General features: G+C 44.7%; 1 protein-coding gene across 4 annotated transcripts in view; it reads left to right on the forward strand.

Annotated features, from left to right (window-relative positions):
* The window catches only part of LOC148644234 (heterogeneous nuclear ribonucleoprotein C), a 67888-nt gene that overhangs the window by 2991 nt on the left and 49460 nt on the right, over positions 1-15437 (forward strand). For all 4 annotated transcript variants that reach the window (XM_088613489.1, XM_088613487.1, XM_088613488.1 and 1 more), the window contains exon 2: positions 6373-6448. In XM_088613489.1, coding sequence (XP_088469615.1) covers positions 6381-6448 — 68 coding nt within the window. In that variant the 5' untranslated portion in view covers positions 6373-6380. The remainder of the gene's footprint in view (positions 1-6372; positions 6449-15437) is intronic.

Genomic DNA, 15437 nt, shown 5'->3' on the forward strand with positions numbered 1-15437 from the left:
AAGACAAGTCTTTCCTGTCAGGTTTGTAGCAGCTGAGTTACCTGTCTGTGATCCCAGCAGTGTGCTTTCTCAGTGTGCCAGGCAGTGTGACAGTTCACAGTCCCCTAAGAAGGCAGAGGCTGTGATTTGCTGTCTTCCACTGTTTCAAATACAGCACTATACTCTCTATACTCTGTGTAAAATGTGACTCACCTGTGCTGGTCACTTGTACAAACATATGGGGTTTTGCAGGTGAATGATTTGAATCCGTAACACAAGGGAGATGTTTTCTCACTTTACCTATTAGTTTTTCCTCTTTTCACATACCTAATTTCAGACATATGGTCAGCATCACAAGAAATTTTCCATGAAGAGAATACTTTAACTATCTTCTCAGCAACTGAGGATTGCTGAATAGTTTTACTGTCTTTACAATGGGAGAAAGACTATAAAATAGTTAAACAATTGCTGTAATACCAACTGCTTTGCAGGGTTTTGAAAATCAAACTGCATTCGCAAATTTCTTTTGCCAATTTGGATTTTTCAAGGTCTTTGATTTCTGTTAAGAAACGTTGTCGTAGTTTGAGGTGAACAATAGGGTGAATATTGTGATCACGAGGCTTGGAGCATTCTTTGGGATTAGAAATGTTTTTAGTGAGTATTTTAAGAACCTGGGGGATCTGAAAAGAATCCAAGTAAAGGTTTATCGTATGAACCAAAATAATAAATATGAAATATTGTAACTTGTGTGAAGAATTCCAGGGAAGGTGAGAAACTTTCACCTTTTGTGGATCAAGCTGAATGCGGATACACGTTCCGCCCTACACTCTTCTCTCCTGCTCAGTCTCAGGCCTCTTCCAGTCAACACTAGCGAACTGCACTGTAGTTTCGTGATGAACAGTAAATTGCCAGTGGGTGTTGGTGGGAGCTGCGGTGCTCATTTCCCTGGCAAAGCAAGTCTGATCCTCATCTGGCCATTCAAAGATGAAAGGCGATGGAATTAAGCTACTAACCTGGGCTGCTGATAATCTGAAATGGGCAGGCTGTGCAGTGGAGGTGATTGACACTCATGTATTCGCTGTCCGTCTGAGTGGTGCTTAGTGAAGCCTTATGAAATCCCAAGTTGTTCTCTCTGTAATAGTCCTGTGCTACATAAGAACCGAGGCAGTCCATTCTCTGTAAGAATATTCCCGTTGAAATAACCTTTAATTCTTCTTGGCTATTATTGTTGCCACTCAGTGAATGCAATTTCCCTTCCCTCTACAACCTGTACTGCTGGGAAACAGGCTTGGAACAGCCCCATATTTTAAATGTCTAGCTATGCTGTTGGAGACTGCAAATGTTATGGGCTACACGGCATTTTCCAGTTGGCAGAAAAGAATGTCACACGGCTAGTAACTCATCTCCATACGAGATAGAAGCACTGACAAAGTCTGTGCACTGACCAAAATCCCTGCCAATGGATTTCAGTGGGAATCGCAGCAGACCGGCTTTGTCTGTCCAAGAAATGGGAGAACAGCATGCTGCATGAGGAAAGACTGTTTGGAATTTCTCTGGAATTATTCTGGCCAAAGTAAAATTCCGAGATTAGCTTTTATTACTTCCATGAAAGGTATTTTTTATATACTTGTTATCGCTAACAACTCTTGTTGTTAAGGGAAGAGCAACCACACCTCCCCATCTTAATGTCCGTAGTCATCTAGGTATTAAAAGGCAGTTTCACTGCTGACAGTTGGAGGTGAATGGGCTGGACTACTCATCAAGTGATGCATGGTTTATTCTGTGAGCAAGCTCCGCTCATGCTTGTGGCCCGACAACGATATTGATCTCGGCCGATGGAGTATTGGAAACCTCCGTGCTGCAAACAGATGGTTGTTATTCATAAAACCCCCCTACCGAAAGGACAACAAGCATTCTGACAGCAGCTTGCTTTCACAGAAAGGCAGCCCGCTCCATCGCCACAGCAGGACTCCAGAGTGGATTGGCTGGACAGGCCCTGCTTGCGGTGCAGTATTGTCACAGCCCCTGTTTGGAGGTCCACCTGACAGCTTTGTGGTGAATGAACCATTCAAATCTAGCAAGGCTTTGGTCTTCAAAGGTTTACATTACCGCCATTCTTCTAACCTTTATGCAGTCGGATGTAATACAAAATGGTATCAGATCTCGTCAGATATTTAACTAATAATCAACATCAGTTATGTCCCAGGAAAACTTTAGGTAACGTACTAAACAAGTTACTTCTAGACCTTTTTGGCACAAGGAGGAACTACAGAGACATACTTCACTGCCTCTCTGCTGAGGCGGTCTGCTCACGTATTGTACATTGCTCCATGTTCTGAAACACAGTACTATGGAACAGAGGTCAAGCCCTTTGCTTTGCGCATATGTTGCTTTGAGAAATGTCTTAAAACACTGAAGTTCACAATTTTGTGCTTAATTTAGAATTTGTATTTTTCTTCCGATCATGTCAATTAATTTATTTTGTTACCGAGATTTATTTACTGAAATTGGGACTGCAGTTCCCCTTTAAATTTGAGTCGCGTTAAACAGAGATTGAGGTGTTTTCTAGTGTTTCTCTTCCATTGTTGAAAACCAGACCACATGTCTTAAACAGCTCGATTTTTATAACGCAGCACGTTTTTCTCCTTTTTGATAGAACTGTGTATTATGTGGATATTTCAGTAGAAAAAAGCACCGACAATAGGGTTTAACAGGAGTGTCGCACTGCTGTGATTCTTGCGTTAATGACAAGGTTGTGCATGGCAGAAATCAATTATTACTGGTTACGCAACAATTCAGTGAGATGTCAAATGCCCCTTTGTTCCTTTTGCGGGTACTTTGACTAGCTGTTTAAGATTAGTCGGATATCATACTTCTTTGCAAAAACATCCTAACTGGAATCGGCCTACATCGGGTAATCTGCTCCACGCCACCATTACCTAAATGTCAGGTTGCAGCCAGCGAGGAGCATAAACACATAGTGGGAGAAAACAGCAGGCCCCTAGGTCTTGTTAAGATGATGTGCGAAAGCAGTAATAGTCTTGAAAAGCTCAAGTCAACTGCCAGGCTTGTTCAGCCTGACACCACTAAGTGTCATTTAGGTGATTAAAAACAGCAGCTTAAGTTGCAGATTGTTTTATTGGCACTGCTATGGAGTCAGGTCGTTTATCAGAATTCCCTCGATCTTCCTGATTAGGATTCACGTCTGTCCCCGGCATTATAGTAACTAATTTGCCCAAGGCCTTGTTTCTTTTTGTAACGGACATTATTCCTTAGCTGTGCTCTGGACCCTCTGATGAGAGAATCTGCCTGCAAACACGACGCAGTGACCCCCAGCAATTAGGACCTGTCTGCCCTCAGCCAATTACACGTTTCAGACGAGTCCTAATTGTGTGTGGTATCTGTTGGAGACTTTTCATTAGAGCTTCCTCCACTGGAAGCTTACAGTTCTGCATTTCCCCATTAAATGAAAGACTCAAGTTCTTCCTACTGAATGAGTCAACCTCTAAATTAGCTCCTTGGCATGTCCAGATCAGCTAGAGACATAACAGCAGTCCCAGGAACACAGTGGCGTGCTTCCAGATGAGGCATCACAGCTGGGCTGTTCCTTTCCGTACCTTACTCAGTCAGATTAACTGCAGATTCTGACTTTCGAGTAGCTCCATATTTTCCTCAAAGTGGAGGAAAGTTCAAACCTCTTCTGTGGTGTGGGACACACTGACACTCAACGCAGGGCAAAAGAATAGCTCATTACCCCACTTACAATGTACAAGATGTTTTTTCTCTTAAATTGCCCTACCTTTATCACACAAAGAGCTGCTTCCTGCAGTGAAGAAACTGGATCTTCTAATTCTAATTCTTTCTTGATGAGAAACTCTCTTCACTTAATGCAGGATTGCAAAAGTATAAAGCGGACGTGCTAGATACGACAGGACCAGTCACCCAAAAGCTTTGAGACTTTGAGACGGACTTGGGTCTGAGGTGCGAGCAAGGCTGCTGGGGACCTGCAGACGAGAGCCCATTTCGGAAGCTTTTGTCTGAATTATGTGCCTTAGGCACAGTTTTCCTGTCATGGAAAAATAAGTTTTTTTGGCAGCAACACTGATGTCCAAGGATCTTTGGCATATCTAGTGCTTTCCCTTGTCTTTAGTTTCTGGCTCTGTATCTGTCCTGCCACTGAGCACTCCATTTAGGAAATACTTAGTTTATGATACCAGCACATCATCAGATATTGATTCTAGTGGGAAGAACGTGATCTGTTGACTTCATGTAGCAGTGTCCAACAGGGTTGCGTTTATATGCAGAGGTTGCTGCCTCTGATAGAGTTTTTCTTAGCTTGACAGGGCTGACGGATCAATCTGTCTGTCACACGCTTTCCCAGAAATCAATAGCTCTTCCGCTGCATCTGTCAGGGGGCCCCGACGGCTCTCTTCCTCTGGGGGGGGTTGTCAGTGGCTCTCTCGCCCTGAAGGCAGCCGCCGCTGTCGTGAGGAAGTCCTGCAAATCTCCCGACTCCCTGGCTGTGCGGCAGCTGCTCAGGTGACTAGCAACTTCCGAGCATCATAATTACATCTCGTTCGGAGAATGCGGCGGGGGATCCAGCCGAGAAGCTCATTCGCATGCAAAAAGCGGGCCTTTAGTTTAGAGTCTCAGTCACTGGAAGGGAGGTGAACAGCTTTGTGGATAACAGAAGGGGAGCGAAGAGGCACTGCGGTCTGAGCAATCTGAGCTCACTGTGGGCCTGTGGTCAGAGCCGAGACCCCCGGAGACGGGCAGTGAGGGCCTGTGGTCAGAGCCGAGACCCCCAGAGACGGGCAGTGAGGGCCTGTGGTCAGAGCCGAGACCCCCGGAGACGGGCAGTGAGGGCCTGTGGTCAGAGCCGAGACCCCCGGAGACGGGCAGTGAGGGCCTGTGGTCAGAGCCGAGACCCCCGGAGACGGGCAGTGAGGGCCTGTGGTCTGTTGGCCAGAAGTGAACTAGCAGGGGTGAAAAAAGTCTATTTCTGTCTCCAGCCGATCTGTATTTCTGCTGTTCTGTAGTTAGACAAAGCCCCCCTGTTGACCTCATCTCTTCTTTGACTGTGCGGCGCAGTGGTGCACCAGCATCATAATGAATTTCCAAGGCGCAGAGCAGTTGTCGGGCAGATGCCGCGGTTAATGAAAATCCACAAATCTGAGAAGGAGAGAAACTTGGGCCAAGACTGCGAGTGAGAGGCAGGATTTGATATGGAAGCCCAGCCCCAGCTGGTGCTCCAGAGAGATGGGCGAGGGTCAGGCTGGCGCGGACAGCAGGTGTGTGCGTGAGGAGGCTCGTTAGGGAACGGAGAAGCAGAACGGTGTGGGGGTGAAGAGAAGGGGGAGGGAGCAGGAAATGTTGGGCTTTTCAAGGGTTGTGCAGAACTGATAAATGGGAGTGGAAAGCAATTAATTTCCTGCTGGCAGATGGAGGGCAATTAGATAGGAAAGCACTTCGTTTATCTGTCCCTTTTGTCCCTCAGCATCTCAGTGGCTCAGAGAAGGGTCAAGCTGTCTCTGGCAGTCGGGGCCCCTGTCTGTCTCCTCTCTCCAGGCTGGGGGGCTGCCTGGCCCTCAGGTGAAGTGAAGGAGACCGCGGCCTGGCAGGCTGTGTGGCACGAGTCTTGCACGAGTCTCTGTCTCCGACAGAGAGCACAGCTTCGTGCAGTCCGGCCCCAAAGGGGATCAAAATGTTTTTGGCCACCTCAAACTGACGTAGCTGTGAGCTTGATTAATGGACTCCTGAGCCTATCGGTGATACGCTTTAGTTTCTGTCTCTGTTGTGATGGAGCTGGCAGATGTATTCTCCCCCTTTTAAACACTTTGTCCACCTTGCTGAGGTACAGGTGTCTACGCATTTTTAAAGTGTTGCTTGATTGATCTCAAACCGGACATCTTTATGGTTGAAAGGAGTTACGTCAGCAAGAACTGCAATGAAAACCCAAAGGCGAAAATATATTGATGGCAAAGGCATTCATCCTCCTGAGCACTTCTGGCAGTAATTAATCTGAGTCTTTTTCCAGACGTTTCTACCGACTTTGCACACCAGAATGTCCGTTCTTTTGAAAGACACTGTATCCGAGGTATTGGCAGCTGTTTGGAGTAATTTGTTCATTTCTGAAAATGGGGACATATTAACTATATAACTTTAAAGTGAACGATTTCACTATATTTCTTAATCATTTTAGAAAGTGTACTTACCCATCAGGTTACCAAAGGTAAGATGAGACAAAAAGTTTCATTCTGGGGGGATTGTGAATTTATTATTTTAAACTGGGGACCCAAATTCGTGTTGGCTTGTATTTAGTACTGTAGCTACTGTTCACTACAGAGAAGAGACCGGCCTTCCCAGTGCTGCACTGACTTCTTTCTTTTCCAGATATAAGCATGGCCGGGGAGCTGAAGTCTAGCCGTTCCAGGGCGGGGCCGAAGAGGCCAGGCCGTACAGTGTACGGGTGAGTACAGGACCTGTTTTGTTGGCTCGGGGGGTAATGGTGGTAGATACCTCGCTAAACACCACAGGTCACCATGTTCCCTCGGCCACTTTTCTCTTGTTTTGTCTCTGAGAGAAACATGAAAGGTTCACAGTGCTGAACTGTCCGCTGTCTTCAGTCACTCTTCTCCTTCTCCTCCTGCTTTTGAGTCGTTCATTTCTGGCCACTGGAGCAGCCTCCCAGCCTCTCAGCCCTCTCTCGGCTGGTTGAAACGGCTCTCTAAATCGTATATTAACTCCTCAAGTCTCTGCTGTGCTTCCCCCAGGATCACCAAGTGCACAATTCCTCCCACACAGCCCCTCAGAATAAATGCAGGCACACTGTTTTATCCGTGGGCTCAGAAAGGGTTTAAATGTTTCCTCTCATCCAATGTTCCTGCCTCGGCTCTGAGTGGCAGAGCTGCTGCCCTCCTCTTCTCTATGGGTAGAGGCCATCGTGTCTCCCCTCTCCAGAGCCTCTGACCCGGGGCTCTGAGGGCACTGCCTCAATCTGAGGTGTGCGGAGCGCCAGCGATGGGCGCCTGTGTGTGGCTGCTCGTCTCTGCGTTTGATTGTATGCAAGACGCTGAGGTCATTCGACAGCTAAGGGCGGCTGTGCTGAAGCTCAGCAGCCATTTAACATTTGCAGAAGGTCAGAGCTCAGGGGAGGTGAGAGCTGGAGGAGTCAAGGCTAATTATAGTATCCCGAGCTCGTGTTCAGACAGGGAGGGGGCAGTGGGGAGAACTGGGCACGGCTCCTCGGCAGGCTCCGTTTTCCAGAATTCGGAAGATGTGTTTTCAAAACACGGATGAAGACGGCACAAGTATTGCAGAACTCACCCGAAATAACTCTGATTTTATCTTGGTATCAGAGGCCCAGAAATAGCCACAGGATGACCTCTCCTCACCATGTGTTTATTCTAAAAACAGCATGATGAATCAGATTGCTCCACATATTTAGAGTGCTTCCAATAACTATTTAACTCATTTTTTTTTTATTATTTGAGAGCTTACGTTTGTAGTTTAATACTTTGTATCTGTACTTTTAGACTTCATCGTGCAGTGCATGACCTCTTAATACAATCTTTGCACCAAAATGAAGCTTTTGTTGTGGGCTAATGGATGTTTGTAAAGCCACTTCAAGAGCATACAAAAACAAAAGGCTATTCAATGCCTCTATGGCTGTATGATATTCAAGATGAATCAAGATTTCTTTCCTTCCTCTTGTTACAGTATCCTCTAGTGTGCTCACACTACACCTGCGCTGTATGTGCTGCAGGTAGACTGCACGACCTGTGCCACACAGGCAGCAAGCACCCACAGTGAAAGGAATGGAGGAATTGTGCTGGCCTTACTGCCTGTATGTTAATTAGCAGTGCTTACTATGAGACTTCCCAGCTAACAAGATAAAGACTTGGCTCACATTTCTTATCCGTGTGATGTTTTGTACCTCATCTCCCCTCTGACACCTCTTGACCTTGAGCAGAGAGTGTCTTATACGTGCAGCTGGAGAGCTGGCCGTGGAGTATCTGAGACGACACTATAGTGACAAAAGTGCTGGACTGGGCTGTCCCCCACCTTTTTAGAACAGGAAATGGGCCATCAGTCTGTCCTGTTAGGACAGGAAATGTGGAGGAAGACCCTTTTTCCTTGGGATGTCCTGTTTTTTTTTGTATGATCTATTCAGTTTGGTAAGGGTTATTATTTACAGATGCTTTCACCTAAAACATTTTATGCTACCATCCTAAAACACAGAATCAGCTCTTTAAACAAGAACTGTGCAAAGTCACAGAAATGTAATGTGCTTGTAAAATGCAAGAGATTACATAATGCAAGAGGTTATGTCGTACAAGATGCAGTGTAGAAGAGGTAATATACACAAAAGGCAAAAAATATCTCGTAGGCGAGTAGAGTAAAATAGGACAAAAGTATGTGCAGATCAACACAATAGTCAGTAGGAACAAAGCAGACAAGTGGACTATGGGATTTACAAGTATATTCTAAACTTTTGTGGTATCTTGCCAGGAAACGTTTTCCTATGCACCTAAGACCTAGTTTCATCCTGGCTATACCTAACCGTATAAGAATTCCTTTGTTTACTGTGCTGTGCAAAGCCGTCAGTGCACCATGCCAGCACAAATTCTTTACCGTGGTAATCACAGGGGCTCAGCTGTTGTGACGGTTGAGGTGACAATCGCTTGGTTTGCATATCCTGGATGCCGTCCAGGAGCTGGGGCTGTCTGTCCCAGCTGGGGATTACAGCACGAGGATCACTGCTGATTTATGGGGAAACAGCAAAAAATGCCAGGGCCAAGGTCTCTCCCCCCTCTGTATGGGAGTTTGGATGAGTGATGAAAGGCCAGGTGAGAAGACAGAAAGCCTCCTCTTCCTGCACGCTTTGTACAAACCATTTAACTTGTGTAAACTGTCATATAGGGCAAGTACATTTCAATCACCCTCTTCGCTATCCAACGCCAGTAATGATGTGATCTGCTGTGTTCAGTACAGAGCAAAGCAGGGAAGGGTTGGGGCTGCTTAATTGAAAAATGAAAGGTTACCCTATACTGTTTGTTCTGAAATCACACAACTTCTGCAGTGACACGGCTACAACTGTTTTTAAAAAATGAAACCACGTAGCAGACATGTGGGTCTCAGATCCCACAGTCCAGCACAATGCTGAAGATACTCCTTTTTAAATAAGGTCTCGGGTTTAATGAGATGTTGAAGACTGAATCATCACTGTCGGAGACAAAGACAGCTTTTAGTAAAAGACTTTAAAGTGAGAAAACATTTCATTTTTCTTTCGAGTATATAAAAGGTTCCCCACTCAGAAGTGAAAGAAAACCAAGCTGAGCAAGCCTCTAGATTGTGAAAAAGTGAAGTCTAGTGTTCCTGCAGCTCTTTGCTGTGGTGCAGGCGGAGGCCTGAGTCAGGCAGGGAGTGCTGGACCAGAGCACCGATATGTAAGTCATGGCACTGTGCATCCTGGGAGGTATAAAATGTAAGAAGCTGAAATAAAATAGGGGGAAATGTTTATATTGCAAATCATTACGGAATAAAACAGTGAAGAGTGAAGAGCATCTGCTGAGCACATCAGCGGGAACGTTGTTTGTGTCCATGAATATCTGCTGTGCCTAACAGTTTGGCTCGACTGTGTTCCAGCTGTTTGGGTCCTGAAGAGACCGTTGTGGCTGCAGTGGGCTGATGAGCACACCTGCTTCCCTGTGGAAAGCCCTGAGGTTTCTGCTTTCTGTCTGGCCATTGGGCAGAGTGGAATTCTCTGACTGATATGAGCTGCAAATTATACATGTGAAAGATGGTTGTATAAGCTTTCTCCCACTTGCAATTTATTTTACAGCCACATTTGAGTGGTAACATCTCGCAGTCTTGGGAGAAAGCCAGGGCACTAGGGCCATTGGACATTATATTACTCTGTGCCGAAACTGTCAAACATCTTTTCCTCCAGCACATTTACGATCATTTTGTTTTCTCTGTGTGTGCTCCATGATTGTGCTATTCTGTCATCTGCTGTATTACTGTGAGGGAGGCGGTAGGGCAGTAAAGTTCCAGGGCTGGAATAATAGCAAAGGTCCATCTGGTGTGCCTGAACATGGCCAGGCTTCTGGAGTGGGAGAGTTCTCATCTGCAGCGTCTTGGACCCAAACAGCCATGCAGCTCTGGAGCCCAGAGGTGAGGCAGCACCTAAGAGGACCTGGAGAGGCGACTCTTAACTCTGAAGTAGTCCAGCAGGATGGTGATCAGAGAGCATCTTTTCAAACCAGCTCCCCTCGATTAAATGAAGTGGCACTCTGCATAGATCACTGTTAGTTTTAAATAGATTGAACTCTGAAGCACGTAAGACTTGTCTGATTGACGTTGTAATGATCAAGCATTTAATCGTTAAAGGTTCCACTTTTGTTAGGTCAAAGCATTTGGTGGTATTATGCTGTTACACTGAGTGTTAAATCGGGCTTTAATATTCAGTTAACCCGTAAACCGAAGTACTACTGAATGTAGATCAAAGGTCAGTGGCTATGCAATGTAAGTGATATCTGAACACTGTGATGGAAGGTTGAACGCACCTCATGCTCTCTTTCTTTTGTTGTTTACACTTTGATGGGGAAAAATGAAACACCTCAATCTACACTACACAGCCTTTAGATGTGTGGTGTAATTTGCCAGTTTCTGGGTTAAATGAAGATGCATTAAATCCGTAATTAAAAGACAGAATATAGAGGTTGCCCCCAAAAGCTATGAACAGCAGTAAGTAATTAAACAGGAAATGAAAATGGAAATGAAAGGAGATTTCCTAGCATAATCACGGGCTGCCACATTTTGGAAGAGAGCTCACACACAGGGACGTTTTCTGGTAATTTAGATTTCTCGCAACATTCAGTTTGTGTCTTGGTGTGAATCCCAGCCTAGGCCTGGATTCAATCAAAATGCAAGGACTTGTCCATAAAATGCAAATTATAAACCTGGTGTTCGATGTTCGATGTGTGGTAGGAGTAAGACGCCATTAGGCAAGCAAAAATGTGCCATCCAGTGCTGAGCTTTTAATATGCAGCTGGAAAATGGGATGGAGGTTCTGATGTGATCCTTGCACAAGTAAATCCGTTATTTTCAGTAATTGTAATACCTTCCATTACCTTCCCTTGAAGATATTGGTGTGGACTTATCTGCCGTGCTCTGCAGGGCGCTGTTGCAGTACAAGGCCTGCTAAAACAATAGTTTTTTATAGTATATTATGCTTCACCAGGCAGGGGCTGTTTTTTGCGATTGCATGGCAGGATGATCCCGTTATTACTTAAAAAAGGCAGACTGTCTGCAAGCACTGGTGGACTGGTGGAGGTTAATAAGAGAACAAGATGGGAATTCCAGCCCTGAAAGCATACTGAATCCTTACTAACTCAGAGTCAGACATCCCAGAGTCAGGAATGAGAAAAGTCCATAGCACACTAGTGTACAGAGGTATTTCAGGCTCGGGATCAAGTCGGATCGGAGGGTTGGGGTTCAAATCCCTGGCAGGACATTGATTAAAGCACCCCACTCAGGTTGCTCCAGGAAATAGCTCCTCACTATAGACCGATAACACTCCCGGTCATCATTGGAAAAGCATTTGTCCTCAGTTGTTATATCTAACTGCATAAAGGATCCAATTAGGTATTTGTCTTTTGGCAGAGGTCCTGGCTTGTGCTGGCCTCTTGGCTGTCAAACCTCAGCAGTTTATAGCCCCTCGTGTCCTGTATAAGGAGAATCAAAGCAGATCGAGATATCTAGTTGATGTGGTGTGAAAAGTACTGATTTGAGTAAAAGTATTGTAAGGTTACTTGGATAAATGTAATTCGTTAAAGGTACAATTTCTTGAAAATATTTAAAGCAGCTAATCTTAACATAACTCAAATAGAAGACGTAATAAAACTAGCATCCCTTAAATTTTATACACATACATTTCTATATATACTGCATATTGAAATCTCACAGGTTAGGGATACAAATTTCAGTCGCATCTTTTTTCCATTAAAACGCATCAATCTCAAAACAAATTCTTGGATCAAATTTACAGACGTCAGCTCTTTTGAGAATGCTTGTAAGCTGTGTTGGTGTATTTTGTGTGCTTTTGTGCAAGGCAATGTAATTACAGCTATTGTGTTCTGTGTCAAACGCCCTGATGCTCGTGCTATCAGGCTTTTGATATTTAAACACATTTCCGGATTAAGTAGTTACTTTGAAATGGTAAAATGAAGGAGGGGGTGGTGAAGTACAGTAAACTGCACTTGTGATGAGGTTACAAGTTAATTCTGATGGTCTTGTCAAATAGATATGAACATCCCGCCTCATCGCGGCGAGACCGACCATTACAACCATGAAGACTTAAATCCAAGTTAAATATTTATGAAACAAGATGACTGAGAATTGTTAACTAGAGAGGGTGTGTGAAGAGTGTATTTTATCCCCTGTGTACATAATACTAACTGGGACGTTTACCTTTCCCTGCTTTTATCTTATCTGTATGTAGACGCTGATGCCTGTGCTGATGGAGTCATTTCTCCCCCCTTTTCTTATTTTGCGATGCTATCAGGAAAAGAGCAGTGCAGGGTGCAGCTCGCCACAGGCACGAGCAATCCATCTCAAATTGATCTAACAACTCCCTCCTTCCAGGCATTAAAAATCAATCTCAAATTGATCTCCCTGCCAGGGGTCGGGGAAAACTAGCAGCGGACCTTATCAAAAAATATTGCAGCATTCGGCGAATGTGACAGGGAAACTTATCAGAGAGGCACTGTTGAAATCGGTGTGGGTGCCCTGGGCGGGCCAGCAGGGCCTGCGCTCTGCTGCGATCTGCAGCCCTGGTCCCACAGCCAGGCCGCATCTGTCTTGACGTGCCTCGCTGCCGTGGAGGGGCTCCGGTCTGGAAACGCAAACAGACTCTATCAAGATCCTAACGTTCGTTCTCAGGAGCCTTATTACTGTAACTGCTTTCTGCAAACTCGCCCAGGAAGCCTTGTTAAAGTGGTGCCTGTGAGAGGGGAAGGAAGGAGCACTCAGTAGTTGAAAGGCCAGTGTTGGTATACCTCTCTGCTTGAAGAAGGCAGAAATGTGCTGTGCCTTGTGGACCTTACAGATGCTTTTCATCCATTCTATAAACTGTTATGACTTCAGGGCTTGTTATAGAAAAGCCTGGAGTTAAAGCTATTTCTTAGCACAGCAATAGCTTTATAGCAATAGCTAGAAAGATAAAAAACACCACATGTATTGAAAAATAAAGAAATATATATATATACTCACACGACGACATTGTCACGACAGGATGAACTTACAGGAATGAGTGCCAGGGCAGGTCCCAGGACCTGACTAATGTGGAGCCATGCAGTTAGGTTGCAATCAGTGGGTAAAGACCGAGTTCTGTAGCAACTAATCACTCCTGCCTAGAACAGTAGACTTGGACCTCTCCAGGGAGTGGTTTTTCTTTGATACACAAGAATTTTTCTTTGATGCACAAGAACCAGTGTATCATTCTGCACTCCTGCAACACTTGCTGACATCCATCAGGATGGCCGACAAAAAACATAACTCATCTCCAATGGCTCCACTGCTGTTGAGTCCTTCTGAGGTGCTGTTCCAACACAGAAATGGCACAAAGGCCTTGTTCTCTTGATAAGCGTGGAATAGTGGTTCACTTCTGTGCTTTTCCTTCTTTTTCACTAGGCTTGACATCCAACATGTTAAATCACAACACCTGAGCCCAATCAACTCTCTGCCAGCTCTCTGCCTAATGAGCTGATTTAGGGCTTAAGCAGCAGTCAAAGTCATTCTGTGTATCACACTCATTCTGTTGCTCCAAATAGCACCATAAAATTTCAAAATCTGCATGCATTATTTTTCTAAAACTATACATAGGGGTATACATTTATTTAGTTCTCAGTATATCTTCTATCTTAACAAAGAAAGAGACCAATGTTTTGTTTAGTTTCAGATATTCATTAGGATGTCAAAGCATGAAGTTCAACAATCACACAAAGATAATTGCCCATAATTAGAAATGGCTGATCTAAATAAACTTACTCCAATGAAGCATAAAAACATTGCATCATGTGTATCTCTAAATGCATGGCATTGTTTTATAAAAAAAAACAAATACTGTAATGATGAATACTCACCATTGCAAAATAGCAACGCTAGGTGTGAACATGAGCAGGAGGACCTACTGTACAAGCTGTGCCAGACAGGAAGAGCTCCTGTACTTGTTCAGAGGGACTGGCTGTACTGTACAGGAGGTTGAAGACTCAATGCAGTAGGACTGGGTGCTGAGCTGTGAATCTTCGGGACATATGTACCATAGATTCAGCTTCTCCTTTCCTATCCAGTGCATAGCTGCTCATAATCCAGAGTTCAGTGAAGTGCGAACGCAGTTTCTGTGCGTCAGCATTCAGTGGGACAGGAGACTGCTATGGGTTGCTTTTAAAAAGCTGTGAAATCAGCAAGATTACTATAAAGAGTCAAACTGGGGTATGCAGGCTTTTTATGGGGATCTGAGATGACCACAATTCCAGCATGCAACACAGTCCTCATCATTAGCTTGTTTGGGAATAGCCATGACCAAGACTCTCCAGAGCATTTCTTACTGACCTGTGACAGTGATGGAGATTTGCACTTGTAGCGGAGCTGGTCTGGGCACGGTGACGTCATCGCCCTCCCTGCGCGTAGCAGGGACCTTGGCCGCCTGGGCTGGGGGAGATCTCCTTTAGCTCACTCGGCTGGTTCCCTGTTGCGTTGCGCCGGAGACCCGGGTTCGCACCCAGGTGTTGTGGGACGAACCGGCGGGGTGGAGCTGCTATATATATAACTGCTGCTATAGTTCTCTGTTGCATTAGCACAGTGATATAAATGATCTAGAAGAAGCTTTGCTGGCCTTTGTTGGAAGAGTTTATTTCTTTTGTAAAAGAGGTTAAGAGTCCTGCAGATGAGATATAAAGCTGAAATCATGACTAGGTAGCCCATTGATCACTTCATAATCTCTGTGTTATTTAGGATAAAGCATCATTGATTCATCACTATGAAGATGATTGTTATAGTATGTAGGGGAATTAAATGTATAATATTCTGTCAAAACAATTTATCTGGCAAAATAATTTTTCTAGAGAAAGTTAAATGGCCTCAAAATCTCCTTCCAAGCCATATAAAATGCTAATGCTAATAAACTTACTCCAATGAAGCATAAAAACATTGCATCATGTGTATCTCTAAATGCATGGCATTGTTTTATAAAAAAAACAAATACTGTAATGATGAATACTCACCATTGCAAAATAGCAACGCTAGGTGTGAACATGAGCAGGAGGACCTACTGTACAAGCTGTGCCAGACAGGAAGAGCTCCTGTACTTGTTCAGAGGGACTGGCTGTACTGTACAGGAGGTTGAAGACTCAATGCAGTAGGACTGGGTGCTGAGCTGTGAATCTTCGGGACAC

The sequence above is a fragment of the Lepisosteus platostomus genome, chromosome 20, assembly GCF_059453375.1.
Source record: "Lepisosteus platostomus isolate fLepPlt1 chromosome 20, fLepPlt1.hap1, whole genome shotgun sequence".
NCBI classification, from domain to species: Eukaryota; Metazoa; Chordata; class Actinopteri; order Semionotiformes; family Lepisosteidae; genus Lepisosteus; species Lepisosteus platostomus.